General features: G+C 42.0%; 1 protein-coding gene across 1 annotated transcript; it reads right to left on the reverse strand.

Moving 5' to 3' along the window:
• Positions 1 to 1,462: 1,462 nt before the first annotated feature.
• rlf (RLF zinc finger) lies at positions 1,463 to 16,540 on the reverse strand. Its single transcript, XM_061696663.1, has 8 exons — positions 16,337 to 16,540; positions 13,539 to 13,693; positions 10,361 to 10,442; positions 9,648 to 9,783; positions 9,350 to 9,552; positions 8,941 to 9,077; positions 6,886 to 7,027; positions 1,463 to 6,293 (listed from the first exon to the last, which is right to left on the reverse strand). Exons 1-8 carry the CDS (start codon positions 16,514 to 16,516, stop codon positions 1,854 to 1,856), a joined length of 5,475 nt encoding a protein of 1,824 aa, XP_061552647.1. The 5' UTR covers positions 16,517 to 16,540; the 3' UTR covers positions 1,463 to 1,853.
• Between the last annotated feature and the right edge of the window lie 1,033 nt (positions 16,541 to 17,573).

Genomic DNA, 17,573 nt, shown 5'->3' on the forward strand with positions numbered 1-17,573 from the left:
TGCTTCACATGAGCTTGTGTGTTTTGGAACATAGGTAGATCCCTTCTTTTTTCATACTTTGGTCAAGGTTAATTTTGGTCTCAACAGTCCAAAACCTTTGTGGCTCATCTGATATTCTTTGCAAAATCCAATCTGACTTTCTGATTCTTTTCGTTGATGAGTGGTTTGCATCTTGTGGTATAGCTTGTATGGCTTCTCTCGAAGTCTTTTTCGAGCCGTGGATTGTGATATGTTCACCCCTGCCCTGTGGAGGTTGGCAGTGATGTCACTGACTGTTGTCTATGGGTGTTTCTTCACAACGTTTAAGTCATCAACTGCTGTTAATACCCTTGTCCAACCTGTTCGATGACTGTTGCGCAGTACACCAGTAGTTTCTTTCTTTTTCAGGACATACCAAATTGCCCAATGTTTGTGCAATAACTGTAATCGATTGTCCCTCTTCTCTCAACTTCAAGATGTTTTTTTCTTCTCCCATTGACAGCTCTCTGGTCTTCATGTTTGCTTAACAGAAAATGCAGTTTTCACAGGTGAAAACCAAAGCCAAAAACAAGTACTAATGTTTAAGAAACCAATCTAAAAGGCAACACCTGAGCAATTAGAAATACCCACCAATCACATTGCACTACTTTTGCTCACTTGAAAAGTGGGTGGCTTCAAACAAAATGTGCTGTCCCGAGTTGTTTAATACATCTGATGTAAATACCATGAAATAAAACATGAACTTTTGTCTCATATTCATCTTTTTATCTGAAACCCAAATGTCTTCAGTTTACAACAAAAACTAAAGAATTGACCTTGCCGTTCCAATACTTTTGGAGGGGACCGTACTTCTCGGGTACTAATTTGTTTGATACACGCTTCTGAAATTGCACAAATTATGCTCAATTAGATGGTAATAAATTTTATCTATGTGAAGACACTGGTTATGTTAATGATTTCTCACAATAAATGATTTTACAAGTTAGGAAACACATCAAAATGCAACACCTTATTTCCATAAATATGTGCAGTAACATTTTCAAATTATTTTTTCAATATTGCGAGGAAATCACAACATCCCATCACTGGTGAGCTACTTTTAGAACAGGTCCACAGTGTACTCATGTGGTCCTTGGAGGTTACACCTATGGGCACCATGTTAGTGACCCCTGCTCTAGATGTACTTTGTTTGGATGGAATATTAAGGCTACATATATCGAGGTCATAAGGTATACATTAAAGCACATAAAAAGTCTCGCAATATTATGCCTATTCTCATCTATTTTTCCCTCTTATAATTAATTCATTCTTGTAACGACAACTGTATTCTCAGTTATTTTGTTTTTTTTAAGAACAAGACTTTTGTTCTTACTAATAAAGTTGTTAACGACAAACCTATAAACCGATCACGTCAACCTATCACTTAGATTATTAACTGAGGAGCATTGTGTAATGCAAAGCATGATATGAGAAAAAAATACACTTCTTCATTTTAACATTTATTAGGTTACACAGGTATCTCTTGAGCACTGCAAATGCCACGCTTATGTCATATGAACTTAAAAGTGCCAATCAGTCAATCTTGATTTTAGTAGGAAGAACTGATTGTAACAGTTTGTACATTAAATTTTGGCACAGGTAAAAAGGCCTCTCACAAATACTAAGCATTTCTAATAATCTGTAAACCTGTACATAGATCTTGACAAGCTTATGTATATACACAGCAAGGGTGAATTGCTAGGGGGGAAGGGGGGGTGGTGGTGGGGGGTCTCTGCTTAATTTTATTGTGGTGCTGATTTCCGGGCAACAAAAACAAAAATTTTGGAAAAGGAACAACAGTTGAATTCCAACTTAATTTATAAAAAGGTGCACAGTTAAACTTTGCTTCCCTGAAGCAGTTTACTGTTGTTGGGATCTGGTGAGAATACGAGAGGCAGGGTGGCCATGCATATCGGCTTCCCCAGGACCACCACAGGTCTGAGGTACTGAAGCTGCTTGATGGCCAGGTCCCCACACCCAGCAAGGGCTTTGTCCAGGATGGACTTTAGGTTTCGGACCGATGGAAAGTCCCCAGTCGTACCGCGGGACTTGTGAAGCATGGGATGACTGCGTCTGCTTCGGGTGAATGAGATTCCCAGCTGCTTGTTTTCTTTGACTGAACAACTGCGCCGGAAGGTCTCTCGCCGTTTGGCGATTGGTGTATTTTTGTCTTTTGGTGAGGTGTCTTGTATAAACTTGAGGAAGGAAGCCTCGAAGCCAACTGGTTTGTACGTGGTAATGTCAAAAGTGTGTGGCGGGGGGCCGAGAGCCTGAGGGTCTATCACATTGGATGGCTGCACGGAGAGCTCATTTTTCCGCTTGAGCGGCTGCCGCACGGGTAGAGGCGATGATGGAGACTTTTCTGCCATTTTACCATCATCTTTGGATGCATCCTGGAGGCCCTCCTCTGTAGGAAAGTGTACAGAGCATGGCGGCGAGAGATTGATAGTAAAGGGACGAAGGAGGGGTTTTATTTGTTCCAAGTTTAATATTTTCTCCACTTGTTTGTGTCTATTTGGCATTGCTACAACAGAGTCCTCAGCGTGAGTGCCGGTACTCGGTTCGCCATACAACACATCATCGGCACCGACAAGGACACCATTTCTCTCAACAGGAGGCAGCACCTCCTCCACAGAGAATCTCAGCGGATCCTTAAGAAACTCCCCTTGGGTTTCTGCCTTGACAGAGTGCAGGTTTACCTGTGCAGCCTGTCCCTGTGACGTCTCCGGCTCTGGCTGATATTCCATTTTGCACACTCCACGAGGGTTCTCTTCGGCTGCAACAGTCGGCCGAGCTGACTTCCACTGAATCAACTCCTCCAGCCGCTCAGCAGTGAAAAAGAGCTTGTCGGCATTTTCTTTAAGATCCCCGCTTTGCATGTGGTGAACCGCTTTGTAGTGGCGGGTTAAGTTATGTATGTACTTAAGGACAGAGTCACAGTCTTGAATCATGCATGGGTAGGCCACACGGAAACAACGGTCTTGGCACATTTGTAAAGCTTCTTCATGCGATCTGAAAACATAAGCACTGAAACGTCTTTTCCTTTTTGACTCTTTTTGGTTTGCAGTAACATCCTCAATGTCTTCCTCTGACTGGTCAGGTTGTTTGGCTATAGTTGCCGGTGTCCCGGTTGAGACAGGTGTTACAGGGTTCGCAGGTGTGACTATAAGCTTCTTTTGGCATCCTGTAACTGACTTTTTGTGAGTACTCTGAAGCCGTACGACCAACGAATCGTAGTACTGACAGTGTCGATACAGTGTGTGTTTTTTCAGTGCGCCGGTGTGGGTGAATACTTTAGCGCAGCCCTCATACTTGCACCAAATTAGCTCTGGCGTCTGAGAGTGCACAATGCGAGTGTGACGCGCTAGACTGCTTTTGAGATGGTAGGAGGCGTTGCAGTTGACAAACTGACATTTATACTGGGGTTTAGGCTCATCCGAGTTTGGGTAAGGGCTTTTCTTCACATTCTCCTTTTTTACTTCAGGATTGTGTTGCACTTCTTGTTCCAACAAGAGCTGAGAACGTTTGTAATGGTGTATGAGCTGAAGGTGGCGCACTAGGCCTACCTGGGTGGAGAAGGCTGCATCACAGTTTTTGGCGACACAATGAAAGGGTTTATTGAATTTATCTAGAATATAGCAGAGATTACTTTTGGCCACCAAGCGTCTTGTTCTGACCTGGGGTATAAACCCATCCTCACAGTCTCCCTTGTGGTCACTTTCTTCCGCTTTAATCTCAGCTACATTTACAGCGAAAGACGAAGAACTACTACTCAGGGTTTGTATAGTGTCACTTTTTTTTTTCATCTCATGTTCCCAACTGGGTACTTCTATCTTCACCGTTGGGTTCAATTTCTGTAATGTGGACGTTGCAACTTTTGTAGACCTAAGAATAAATTTGTCCACCAAACTGGTACTGAGCTTATGCGTCCGAATATAATGGCTCCTCAACCCTCTTTTTTCTCTAAGACTCTTGAAACACAGATGACACTTAAAGGGCTTAAATGATGTATCCTTAAAACAAGACATTCTTTTGGCCTGTTCACGTGTGTGGCCATGCATGGTAACATAGTGGCGCAACAAGCTATTGCTCCGTGCAGTCCTAAATCCACACTTTCCCATCTCGCAAGAGTAGGGTTTAAAATTGACGAGATGCGATGCAACGGCTTTTTCTTCTGTTATATTTCTTTTCGGTAGTTGTGAAGATGCTTTAGAAAGCAGAACCACGGGTTGTTTTTCTATAACAGCCCGATGAAGGGATGCATTTGCTTCTTGGGTGGAGGGAGGCGGCTTATTTAGTACACTTTGCGGGGATAAAGAATTGAGGTCCAGTCTACTTAGCCCTGTGAGAATTTCTTTAAGGACATCATTTTTACCGAGGGTTGATGTAAGGGGGGGAGAGGTCGTGCATTCGTAGCAATCTTCTCCAGGTGAGCATGGAGCTGAGAGTTGGTTTTCATCTTCCTCATTGTCCGACTCCATTTCAGTCTTGATCTTTTTGCACTTTGGACCCCGCTCCTTGTCTTGTTTGTGGTCTTTGTTCTCCAGTTTAAGGTGATCTGGGTGAGCATGTTTTAGGTGCCTCTGGACATCTCTAGCTCGGGAGAAAGTCATACCGCACTTCTCAAATCCACAGGTGAACTTGCTTCCATCGAAACACATTGCCACCAAGGTCAGCACTGCTTTGGGCTTGGTGTTGACAGATGGTTGACAGGAAGCGGCACAACTCTCTGAGGAAGTTTTCTGACACTCTCCGTTGACACTCCCTTCTGTATCACCTTGATTATTAACAAGGGCCGCCCTTTCCAAATCAGCCTTGAAAATGATCTCTTTTGCTTTCCTCTGAGCCTCAAAGTCCTTTTCAGAGAAAGTAATGCTGTGTGTGGATAGATGCTCTATGAATTCTCTTTTGGAAAAGTAAAATTTTTTACATATGGGGCTTGGGCAGGTGAAGGCAGCATCCCTGAAATGCTGTGCCTCGTGGTGATAAAGTTGCCCCAGGTCTGAGTAATTCACATAGCAGCCCTCAAGCTCACACTGGTAGTTTAGCTGATAGCCATGGATCTGTTTGTGCAACACAAGTTCATTGGAAGAACCAAAGCGGCCACCACAAGCCATCACCGCGCACATGTACGGTTGGTCACAGTAGTGAATTTTTCGATGTTTGTGGTGATGATAAGCAGAGACAAAATGGCGCCGGCAAAAGGCGCACTTCTCCCGTTGCTCTCTCATCTGATGAAAATGCTTCACATTCTCGTCGCCTTTATGATCTGACTTTAAGTGCACGTATAAGTACTTGGAATGTTTAAAAACTCTGGAACACCCGGTTCCAGGACAGAAATACTCCTCTCTGTTCCGCAGACTGAAGTGCTGGTTTATGTAATCGAATGTCACATGCTCGTTGTCCACGCACTTGTCTTTGACAGTTTTGGCGTGCTGTACAATGTGCTGCAGGACTTCAGGATCACGCGTAGATTCGTAATACAAAATTAAAGACGGATCAATGGGAATCTCCCCGGGTTCCATCTCATCATCCTCAATCTTTACATTGTTACTGTGTTGATGCGTCTCGCTTTGGATGTGATGTCTCATATGGGGAAGCAGCTCTTTTCTGTTCCTAAACTTCTGCAAGCAAATGGGGCAGGGGTGTTGGTCGTCCCCGATGTGTCTTTTGGAGTGGTGTATGATTTGAGCATCAGTGAAAGACCTTTTACAAATCCGACAACAGAGCTTGGCTCTCCTCACTTCTCCTTGAACTAAGTGAATAGGCATTTTATCAGGCTGCTTGAGAAGATGAAGACTTCCATTTAAACAGGGTTTGTGCTCAAGTTCTTCTATCAGTGTGTTGACTTTTAGCGCGAGTGGTTTCTCACTTTGTTCCTCATCACCTTCCCCTTCTGACACAGGTTTCAACCCAAGAAGGGAACTACAGTGATACTTGAGGGTTTTCCAGTCCCAAAATTCAGGGTCAATGGACCAGTGTGCCTTCAGTACTAGCAGCAGTTCACAGCGTAGCGAGTTGGGGATGACGCCGCTCTCCTGATCATACTTTTGGTCTGGGCGCTGGTAGAGCTCCTCGAGGCGGCTTAAGACCTGCTGGTTGGGGCCAAGGAGGAACTCTGTGAGCAGGCAGGCACGCCGCACTTCCAGATCATTGAGAAGGAGGCCTGACACCATATTACAGATGCCGATTCTGTTTTCCGAGTCATCATGCTTTGGAAGTTGTAGAGCTTTTACACACAGCTCCACTGAGGGAGCGGTGCCCACTGCCTCTGCCTGAAAAATACAGGAATATTTTAACAAAAATCATAATTGTCACAATTTAAGTTTCAAAATCATCTTTTCCAAAATATTTTAGGCTTCTTACAGTCACCTGCTTTGTGCCCGAGAGACACACGGGCAAATACTTGACACCCAATAATAATTTTGTATTATTCCACACTAGGGGTGAGACAACGTATCAACATTGCAATGTATTGCATTGTCAGCTTTCACAATACACCATTTATACACCAACCACTGAGACCAATGCGTATCAGAACAAAGCAAGAATGTAGCGCTGACAACCTTGGATAATCAGTAACGCTTGTAACTGACAATAGAAAAGAAGGTTAAAAAGTGGAGAGAAGGATGGATAAATAAGAGACTAGCAAAATTAAAATCATGTTCTATATGTTTTAATTTATTTAGTCAGATACATAGATATTGTGATGCATAGCTCATGGTTTTCGTCCAATATATTAATAGTTTTGCCATCACTGTGTTGTGATGCTACCATTAACATAATACTATATGCTGGGTTATTCTGAAATTATGTAAGAGGAGACATATTGGTGTACCAATTTGCAACAAATAATGACAGTCTCACCTCTGTTTGAATTACACGGACCAGGTAAAGCAAATGTTGCACTGTTTTGGCAATGGCACCCAGCTGAAGGCATCTTTCAAGAAGAGAGACAAGTGAGGAGTCCAGCCTCCTCTGAAGTTTACTCCACAGAAGAATCAGATCCCTATGGATAAAATAATGTGTTAATCAAATTTAATGTGCAATGATAATGACCAAAGATAAAAGGATAAGTTAAAGTGTAATGAGCAATGATAAGAGCAGCAATGTGACAAGATTTCACCAAAATGACAGTCTGTCAAATTGCAGTCTCTCGTTGGAATGGCAACGTCAACCTCAGTAAAACATACCAAGAATTTTGAAAATCTGATGGTTTCCGGAGAAATAATTTGTTTCCCATCAGAAAAAAACTTCTTTTTGGGGAACGTTTGCGTGACCAGTGAAGAATAAGTGTCACCTTTTTAGCACATCGTCCCTGCAACCCAGCCATCCATTTTTCTCCGGGCACTCCGGTTTCCTCCCACATCCCAAAAAACATGCACTAATTGGTGACTCTAAATTGCCCGTAGGTGTGACTGTGAGTGCGAATGGTTGTTTGTTTATGTGTGCCTTGCGATTGGCTGGCAACCAGTTCAGGGTGTACCCCGGCTTCTCCCCGATGACAGCTGGGATAGGCTCCAGCACGCCCGCAACCCTAGTGAGGAGAAGCGGCTCAGAAAATGGATGGATGGATATATGTATTTTCTCATCCCTGCAACCCTTAGGTCTAATTTAACTTGTTAGCTGGCTCAATGTTGGCAGACATTTTGTTTTACTTTTGTCTTACTTACCGATACTGACGCGGTATTAAGACTCCTTTACCATGTATCTGGAGGTGTTTAATCATGTTAGTAACCTTTCGTCAGCAACCTCTTTTGCACATTATAACACTTAAGCGCCTCTCCTGTCATAATGTGTTCTTGGGCTTTCACGTGCCGATTCACCTTGTCCATTACTCCGTGGCTTATAGAAACATCGATTTCACATACAGTACAACGAGCCCCCCCCTCCAAAAACAAAACATCAATGGCACAATGCATGGGAATTTCTCAGTGTAAACTGGCTGAAAACTCTGCAGGCATTACTGTTTTTCAGATACACAAGATGAAGAGCTATCTGCTGGTTGTCTGGAACTTAGCATCCTGAAAGCTTAACTGGCATGCCAACTTCCGATCTAACCAGAAGCTGTCAGTCAGTCAGAAGTTGCACTGCCTTAACTCATTCACTGCCAGCCCCCAGTTAACCTGGATATTTGACTTCTATAGCAGTCAATGGCAGTGAATGTGTTAATTGAAATCATTCCTTGTGTCTACCAATCACAAGCTGTACTACGTACAGGTCAAGTCCGTGATACCCACTCACTCCGGAACTTTTTCAACTTTCTTGTAAAGGCGGAACACATGGCAACTGCCCGTAACAAATTAGGGAGAAATATGAACACTTGGCATCTCTGCGAGACCAATGCTCTATCGAGTGAGCTACCAGGGACATGGAAAGAAGTTACTATGACATAATGCAGTGGGGAATCGACACCTGCAAAAATACCACCACGCTCCAAAGATTCACCTTAATATCACCTGATTGGACTGCAAACCAGTCAGGTGGTTCATACAGGTAATGCAGCAGTTGCTGCTTCTGACATCATATGGCACGTGATTTGAAGCTAGCTTCGAAGCTTTGGTTCTACGGAATTAGAATTGAGCATTTGAAGCACATATTGACGCTTCAGTCAAACTGCCATCACTACAGTGACAACTTTGTTAAAATATGCACCAATAAGCTGGTATGGGTAGTCCACGCATCAAAATTACAGTGACATTTTAAACGGTGTCACTTGCCCTAAAACTCCCCTTCCGAAGTGCAAATGGAACATTATTGGTGTGAAGAGCAGTGTGCACATTCAATTTCAGAGGCCTTTTAAGTGCTCATTCCATGTTTTTTCTGGAAAATTCCACAAAGTTGGTGGCCACTTGTCACATTGCTAACAGGAGACCAACATCCATATTTTGGCCCCAGCCCAGAGGCCGGCAACAGACTCACCAGGAGTGGTCAAGGCTGGGCTGCTGAAGCTGCTGCGTCAGGAAGGTCGTGCACAAAATAAAGCCAGTGTTCTCCTCCCCCTCAGTCTCCAAGTTGGAGGTAATCTCAAGAACATCCTTGCAGTCTTGCCTGGATATCTGTTTGTGTGTAAAGTATGGTATTATGTGGAGTGGGAGGTCACAAACAAAGAGAAACAAAGAGGCATTATTGAACAAAAACAGTCGCCAAAAAGGGCAGCAGAGAGTTACTTCAATAAAAAATAAGGTGCACATTATGAGACACATTGTTCAGGGAGTGACTGGAAAAATCAATTTTGGGTTAAAAATACAGTGCTCAACACATTAGGACTACAATAAGGAAAGGTAGAAAGACCCACCAGCATACAAAAGGCTATGTAGAACCTCTTTACCTCCATTATGGCTTCTTCATTGGGAAGCAGCTGGCAAAGCAGAGCGACGTATGTGTGACGAAATGTAGCTTGGTTGGAGATGGCGCTGCAGTCTGTGCAAGCTTTTGCCAGCACCACAGCCTTGGCCACCTCGCCCATCTTCTCCAGATGCTTCACGCGCATCTCCATGAAGCCCTCGCCCTCCAAGCAGATGTATGCGTCAACTACACAAAGAATATTAAAAAGATGAGCAAGCTAAGGTAAACAGGATAATATGATGCTAAGATTGAAATTGGTATAGTTAAATTTTTCTTTTAACCTTCTTGTTGGGCGGTCGGCTGGCCAGAGAGGAGGGCGGCGAGGACAAGATTGCTCCATGCGCCTCCCTCTCCTGTGATCTGCAGTAAAGCTTGGAGGTCCGTACTCCCGTACTGTAACAAGGTGTCATGTGCAATCTGAAGGGACCCAAAATGCAAACCCCAATTTTTGTTTTTTTTATTCGACTAAACACCACTACTTATTCACAATAAGGGTGACTGAAGCTTCAGAGCACTAACCAAAAGCCTGGCCTCAAAATACGCTGTGCCTCAATTGCAGAGGAATGTGTTGTCCACTTAATAACAATCTCATCAACGCACATACAAACCTCTGAATACTTTATTTTGGGGTGAGGGGAAGGTACAAAGTTCTTTCTTGAACTTTGTAGTGTTATGGTTTACACTATCTCCAAACAGCACACAGATTTTAAATCTTGATTTATTCTGAGTAATTTGTACAAATAGAAATCATTTCTTGATGCAAATCATCACTATATACACACACAAAAATATAACTATATCAGTATACAATATTGGATTTAATATTGCAGTAGACATTTTAATTATGTCTCATTTATTTGTGTAAACAAATGATGAATAGTATATTAAAATGAAAATACACACAAGGCCTCAATTTAAACACTACATCAAATAAATGCTTTTATACTCTTCAGTTGCTCTGAAGTCAGCATTAATAGAGTTTTTTTTTTTTTACCTGAACAGACTGGTGGAATTGAACCCAAGCTTCATAAGGGATTTCATTTTCGGGAACTGACAGAAATAGTTCAAAACAGCTTCTGCATGGAAAAACAAGAAGAATGCTGGTGTAAATTATCATAAGTAACTCAAGATATCCATAGCTCTTGACATGTGCAGTTATTTTCTGTGTTATTACATTGGAGAGTGGCTAAGTTGTTGGTTGCGAGAGCTGCTAAGTTGCATTTCACTGATGAATGTTGTTTGATGTTGTTATAACAATAAAGGATTTTATCTTTAAACTTTAAGAACGCACATTCGCTTCACCACAAAACAGCGCACTGCCTAAAAGGTACAACATACAAGTGGTTTGACAGACTTCATCCATTAGTTAAAGTGATCTTTGAGAGCTCTCAGTGATAAACATGAATGTTGTCAGTGGGCTGTAGATCAGTGGTCCCCAACCACCGGTCCGCGGACCGGTACCGGGCCGTGAGGGATTTGTTACCGGGCCGCAAAGAAAGAATGACTAATTTATATAATTTCTGTTGCAATTCACTGTCAATGTGTTTTATTTTGAAAATTGACCGGATCTTTTCCGCCGCAACAGCTGCGCGTCTCAATTGACACGTCGAGACTGTACAGAACAGTTCCCTTTCCAGTCCCAGCCGGCTCGAAGGCTTCCGTTTCCAGTCCGAGCGGGCTGGCTAATAGCGGCAGAGCTCAAAGAACAAAATCATTTCATAAACTAATTCAGCTCATTACGTTTACTGAAAAGATTTGTTCTTTAGAACGAAACGTTCGGGAACGAAACAACACTATTATCATCAGGAGTCCTACTTAAAATACGGATTTATCGCAACAGTCAACTCTCACGCACTAAGTCCGCTCTGATATAGATACAGTCGTAGGTTTCTGCTCGACACAGGCAGAACTACTTTTATGGAGTTAAAATTCTACTCTCATTGAGGAGCTATGGAACTGTAGTAGTGGTTCTGGCTGCCTACAATAACTCCGACCCCCACTCCTGGATCGCGCCTACAGTGGACACACCCCGAACGGTGAAGCAGAAGCAGGCACGTTGTGTGTGTGTCTATATACACACACACACACACACGCCACCACAGCCGGTCCGTGAGAAACATGCCAATACCTAACCGGTCCGATAAGATGACATATTTGGGTCGACCTTTTGGCTCACAACACTAAGCCCCCCGAAATAAAAATAAAAAATACCCAAGCAACAGTTCATTACTCAAAAAATTCACAAGGTGGGACACTCAAGTGAAAGTTCCACTGTATCTGAATATGGGAAGCTGCAAGGGCTGTGTGAAAGCTCACTTCTGACACAGCATGGTCCTGCTACAGCAACTGCAAATAAACGCCTGACACCAACTGTGAAGGCAGGGTGCAAGTTGCTGTTGTTTCAGAGTCAAGCATAAGTGTGCTTAATAGGCAATAGTGTTACTGTGGTAATTAGAGAATATAATAAAGACACATACCGTGCTCTCTCTACAACTGTGCAATATACAAACGTCTACCGTATGATATAAGCCTCTATCATTTATATTATTTTGATGTGTGGGGTATTGGGTTAGCTCTGCTGCTACACGAATGTAACGTCTGAGTCAGAACATCAGTCACCTTTCTAATACATCACCCTTGTGCCTCACTCTCCAGGCAATACCAGTCAACCCATGCTTAATCCAACTATTACATTAGTGCAACAATTGGTTTGAGTGTAAATCAAATTGTCATGAATGGAGAGTAGGGCTCATGAAAGACGTGCCAGAGGCTACTGTGACTATTACGCTAGTCACTCGTGAGCTGTCTTCAATAAACACAGTCTGTGCAGTGTGCATGTGTCAGGGATGCCAGGTCGCACTGTGCAAAAGTACATTGGTCGAATCTCACTCCTCGAGAGCAGCTGCAGCTGGGTGGGTTAGCAGTCTGCTGAGTTGGATGGCTCTACTGTGAAGTGGCCTGCTACTAGTGGCTAGACTAGTACTTATTAGCCGCTAGCGGGCTCGTGGACTGGCAGACCAGCGGTGGACCGGCGTTGGCTCTGTCCAATACTCCACAGCCTCGCTCCTTGCGCCACATGTATATCCACACAACACAGACGCTTAAGGGAACGTTAACTGACTTCTACATACGCTAGCTTAGGGGCTAAGGAGCTCGCTTGACCGCGGCAGGGTTGTTTTAGAGATCAGCGTCTCTCTCGGAATTGTTGTGTGTGGGTGTTCCACCAAAAAAGGTCCTAGTATGTTGTGTGATAAAAGCAAGTGTGATAATTTTAGGCTTTACATGAACAGGATTTTTGGGGCCTATCACCGATCAGAGAGTTTAAAAAACCGATAACCGATCAGATCACGATAGAGGAATGTGTCTATTTAAATGACCTGTTCATTTATTGTATAACTAATTGCTCAAAAAAATCTATTTACAATAAATAATGTATCTTTGTTCCTCTATTTATGCCAGTGAGGCTTAGTGACAGACAGAACAAATTAATGGTCTTCTATTAGATGGCAGGAAGTAAATACAGTAATTCATGTATCCACTTTTTGTGACATTTTTGTTTGTTGGTGTGCCGTGAGATTTTTTTATTGTAAAATATGTTCTTTGGCTCCATAAGGTTGGAAATCACTGCTCAAGTCAGATCGTGTATTCTAATCAGTCAGGTCAAACCAACATTACAACATGACAGAAATAATGGGTGCTAACTTACTGTAATTAAATTACTTTACTTTTAATTCAATTACTTCACCCACACCGAAACTTTAGCACATATTTACAGGTCTACGTCAAAAGACACGCGACAAAGGTAAAAATAAACTAGCTTTTGGATTTAAATATACTGTAATGGGTGCTAACTTACTGTAATTAAATTACTTTATTTTTAATTCAATTACTTCACCCACACCGAAACTTTAGCACATATTTACAGGTCTATGTCAAAAGACACGCGACATAAAAATAAACTAGCTTTTGGATTTAAATATACTGTGCATGATGGCGACGCGGAGTAAATGTCTTTGCGGAGCCGATCATTGGCGAATTATGACAAAGCCGAGCAGCATAAAATGCTAATTATCGGTCGATACAGATAAGGCCGATAAAATCGGCGTAAAGTCTAGATAATATGGCCAAAGGCAATCACAACACTCATTTTGCATTGGAACACTTGTCCTTACAGAGCGAGCCTCTTCAAAACAAGAGTCACTCTGTCCGACTCTGCGGTGAGGTGTGAGCGGGCGGCGGCGAAGCAGTTTATCGACAGGCAGTAGACCTCGAGAAGCGGAAGACCATGGTCTATGGAGTTTCTGCTGCCAGCATAGTGCATAAGTGCCTGGGGGGGGGGGGGGTTGGAGAGAAGGAAGAAAAAAAAAACAGCATTAGACACTAGTAATAACAATGGTTTTCCCCTAGGAACAATCATAAATCGGGTGACATTCACAAGCTTGTTCCACTTGGTAAGGGGAGATGCTAGACTGCACCTGAGTGATCCCACTTTACACTGTCTGGTTTGAGGGGCCACTGATTGGGCCCGAGGGGACTGGCTCAGTAAGGGGGAAAATAACCCATACAAATTGTCAAATAGAGAGTATTTAGTAAGGATGGAAATGGTTTATGGTTGCCCAATAAACTGTGATCGCGGCAAAAAAAAGAAACATAACAGACCAATCCGGTATGTGGAATGGGCTTGAGTTGACAAAAGTCTCCAAGCGTCCATGGATCTTTTGAAAGGCACTATATAAATCCGAGCTATTACTATTAAAAGATTGAATATAGCCCATTTAAATAAAGGAGTGAGAGCCTTGTAAATATTATCACATCAAATCATCTTGAAATCACTCCTATAATGGCACCAATCTGTGCAGCCTAAAATAAACATTTGATTTATTTATTTTGTTTACACATACTGCATGTCTATTCATTGTCGCAAATCTACTTTGATTGAAAAATAGTTTGTGTCAAATATTTAATTTGATTTCAATAAGACCAATTACAAAGCCTCTAAATAATTTGTACTGTTAGAACATCTGCCTCACAGTCCTGAGGTTTGGGGTTCGAATGTCATATTCTTGCTTGGAGCTTCCATTTTCTCTCCATACTTGTGTGGGTTTTCTCTAGGTACTCCGGCTTTCTCCCACATTCTAAAAACATGCATTTTAGGTTGAACTCTAAATTGTCTATCTGTTTACAAGTCGTAAGGTCAAAATGAACATAGGATTTGATATTTTAGTCGTCAAAATAAAATCTGTTTCAATGTTTTCTGTATATATCTATGATTTTTTTTTTAAAATATGAACTGGATGTAATACATCTTGATAATACAGATAATTGCGATTGCATTGTTCATGATGATCGTGAGGTGAAATGTTTATACAGTTTCATCGCTACTATTTAAAGTATTCCACTGTTTGCTAACACTGAAAATCTACACGGTGCAACACTAAAGTTTATCTAAAGCGTTTAGAATTAGCCTGCCACAGTCATCCTGGAGGGTGGTGAGCTGATTATATATATCACTACGGCACTGCATGACATCCCGAGACGCCCAAGTGCCCGACAGACACCTTTGCAGGTTGGGTGTCCATGGGGAGCCTTGATTAATTCCCCACCGTCTATTTATGGCACACCCACAAAGGGAGACTCCCCAAAAGGATCTCAGCCCCGGGAGATTTGTGTGGGTATACTAATTACATTGAGAATACTTCTGAGTCAATGGTGATGCTTGAGTTGGAAAGAGAATAGTTAGTTTGTACAAAATATGACTTTGCGAGAAAGTAGTAGTATAGTACAGATGGAAATTTAGCCATCGACCGTTGTGTTAAGGTTTAAGATGACTCAACTCTCAGTAGTGTGCTAATAGGATTTGGGGAACTAGATTATAAACTGGTAGATGCTGTCCTGTTCCCCCACAGTCTATCGTTCACGCCCCCAGCTCAGGTAGCTTTATGAACTCATGACCAAATTTTGTATCTCTTATCTCTTAAAGGAATAAATTGGTAGTTTATTTTTATTTTGCTACATTGCTGGTAATTGTTTTTAGTGTGTGTAGATTACTGCCTGTGTCAAGGCACCCTCTGACCTCTGTTCCTTATTTTTAGTTCAGTATGTATGATCATTCTTATGCTTTTATTTTTTATTTTGCTACATTGCTGGTAATTGTTTTTAGTGTGTGTAGATTACTGCCTGTGTCAAGGCACCCTCTGACCTCTGTTCCTTATTTTTAGTTCAGTATGTATGATCATTCTTATGCTTTAATTCTTTCACTGTTTCAAAATTCCCCCATGATATGTCAAAGAACACGATTCTCTGGTTTTACCACTGTCACATAAAAAAATTACATTTTGATGGCATATACATTATCAGTTTCAAGATTGTCATCATTTTCTTTGATTTAACACTGACAAATTTCATTTCCATTTTGGTAAACATGGGTTAAATTTGACCCGTAAAAACCTCTGTGTACATAAAAGTAATAATAATAATAATTTAAAAAATCATTTTTGTGTTTTGAATCGTTTGGGTCGCTTTAGGAAAAGCCATATTTTATTGCAGCCAAATGTCAAAAAGGATCAAATTTGACCAGAACAGTCTGTGCGGGTGAATCAATTTATACACACCCATGTCGACGCGCCCAACATTAACGTTAAATTACCAATGCGGAACGCACTATTGTAATTCAATTAGCTGTGTCAAAAGCAATTCTTTCCAATTTATTTGATGTACCTGGGCTTCTCCAAACACTAAATATGGTATGAATCGAACCAGTACTGAACCGCTCATTGACTATTGTGGCGTTAGCATGCTTGGAACTGCAAGATGATTATAAAATACCTCTGTGCACAAATTCGTTTTGTAATTTCTATAGGATAGACCCCATTATCTTGCACCGCCCCCCCCCTCCCCTCCCGAGGAAAACAACCCTTACTGAGCTAGCTTTATGCTACTGTTAGCATCAACGTTTCACGCACTCGTTTACCTGACAGAAGTTGTCGCAGTAGTCCGCGGACGACGCCACGGACAATTCCTGCTGCCTGAGCCCGTCTTCGAAGGCCCTCAGCGTGGCCAGCAGGGTTTCCATTGCGACCAGCGTGTCCTCGGCCGTGTCCAGGCCCCGTCCGCTCCATTCGTGCACTAACTCGACGTTCCTCTCCGCCATCTTCCCTCTCCTCCGCGGCGCGTATGCACTAGTGCAGTCTGACACCGCCTTCTTTTCTTCTTTTTGTGGTTTCTCAGCGGTTTGCAAAGTGTAATAGTGCACTACCACCATCTGTAGATCAGTAATGATTACTGCATGAGATTCCACACGAACTTGGGGTCACCAACGCTTTTGAAACTGAGAGCTACTTTCTTGGGTATTGAGTAATGTGAAAGGCTACCAGTTTGATATACAGTTCGTAAAAAAAGAAAAGAAAAAGTTTTAATTATCTTTAATTATATGTTGCTAGTAACACTTAATTCTATCCATCTATGTGAAAGCCGCCGGGTGCGGCCACCCCGTTGATATATATTTTGAGAAATCATTAACGTGATCAGTCATTTCATTCTTGTCTTATTTCACTCACTGAAGGGCTGGTACTCAATAATTAGCTCCCTCTCCTTCCTTTGTTCCATTATTTTCCCCCCACCAGATCTTCTTGATTTCATCTTTAGTCAGTGCTTTAGGCTTCTGCTTTTCCTACTTGTCAAGTCTCCTTGTTAGCAAAAGGCATTTCTTCTATTACCACTTGCAACACTGATATTCGGGTCGTTTTTTTGTTTTGTTTTGTTTGTTTTTTAATTTCCCCCAGAGATTCTCATTGCTGTGCTTTGAATGACATCATTTTTAAACGTGTTTTTGCACATCCATAATCATCTATAGACAATTTTGCGCAAAAACATAATTATTAATTTGTTTTGATCAACAATATTTTCTGAGTCTTCTATGTAGTTTAACCAAAGTACCCATCTATACTCTGACGTCACCTTAATATTTATATAAGTGTGACACTTGTTGCGGACTGGCGATATTAAAATAATTTTAGACACCCAAATCCCTCCCATTGACATAGTATATTTTAGTTGAGCCGTTTTTTTCTCCAAAAGGTGGCATTGTTCCAGACGAATTCAGTTATGTGGAGGTTCTTTGGGTGTCATTTGACCTCCTGTCAAATATAAAGTGCATAAGAACAATGTTTCGGTAACGAGTAGTATTTTTAAAAACAAAGTTATTCATT

Source organism: Phycodurus eques, chromosome 14 (assembly GCF_024500275.1).
Source record: "Phycodurus eques isolate BA_2022a chromosome 14, UOR_Pequ_1.1, whole genome shotgun sequence".
NCBI lineage: Eukaryota > Metazoa > Chordata > Actinopteri > Syngnathiformes > Syngnathidae > Phycodurus > Phycodurus eques.

Coding starts and splice junctions, on each gene's coding strand:
- rlf (XM_061696663.1), bottom strand. CDS start 16,516: ATGGCGGAGAGGAACGTCGAGTTAGTGCACGAATGGAGCGGACGGGGC. Junction 9,553..9,647: donor GCCGACCGCCCAACAAGAAG/GTTAAAAGAAAA, acceptor TTCTTTGTGTAG/TTGACGCATACATCTGCTTG. Junction 6,294..6,885: donor TCCGTGTAATTCAAACAGAG/GTGAGACTGTCA, acceptor TGTATTTTTCAG/GCAGAGGCAGTGGGCACCGC.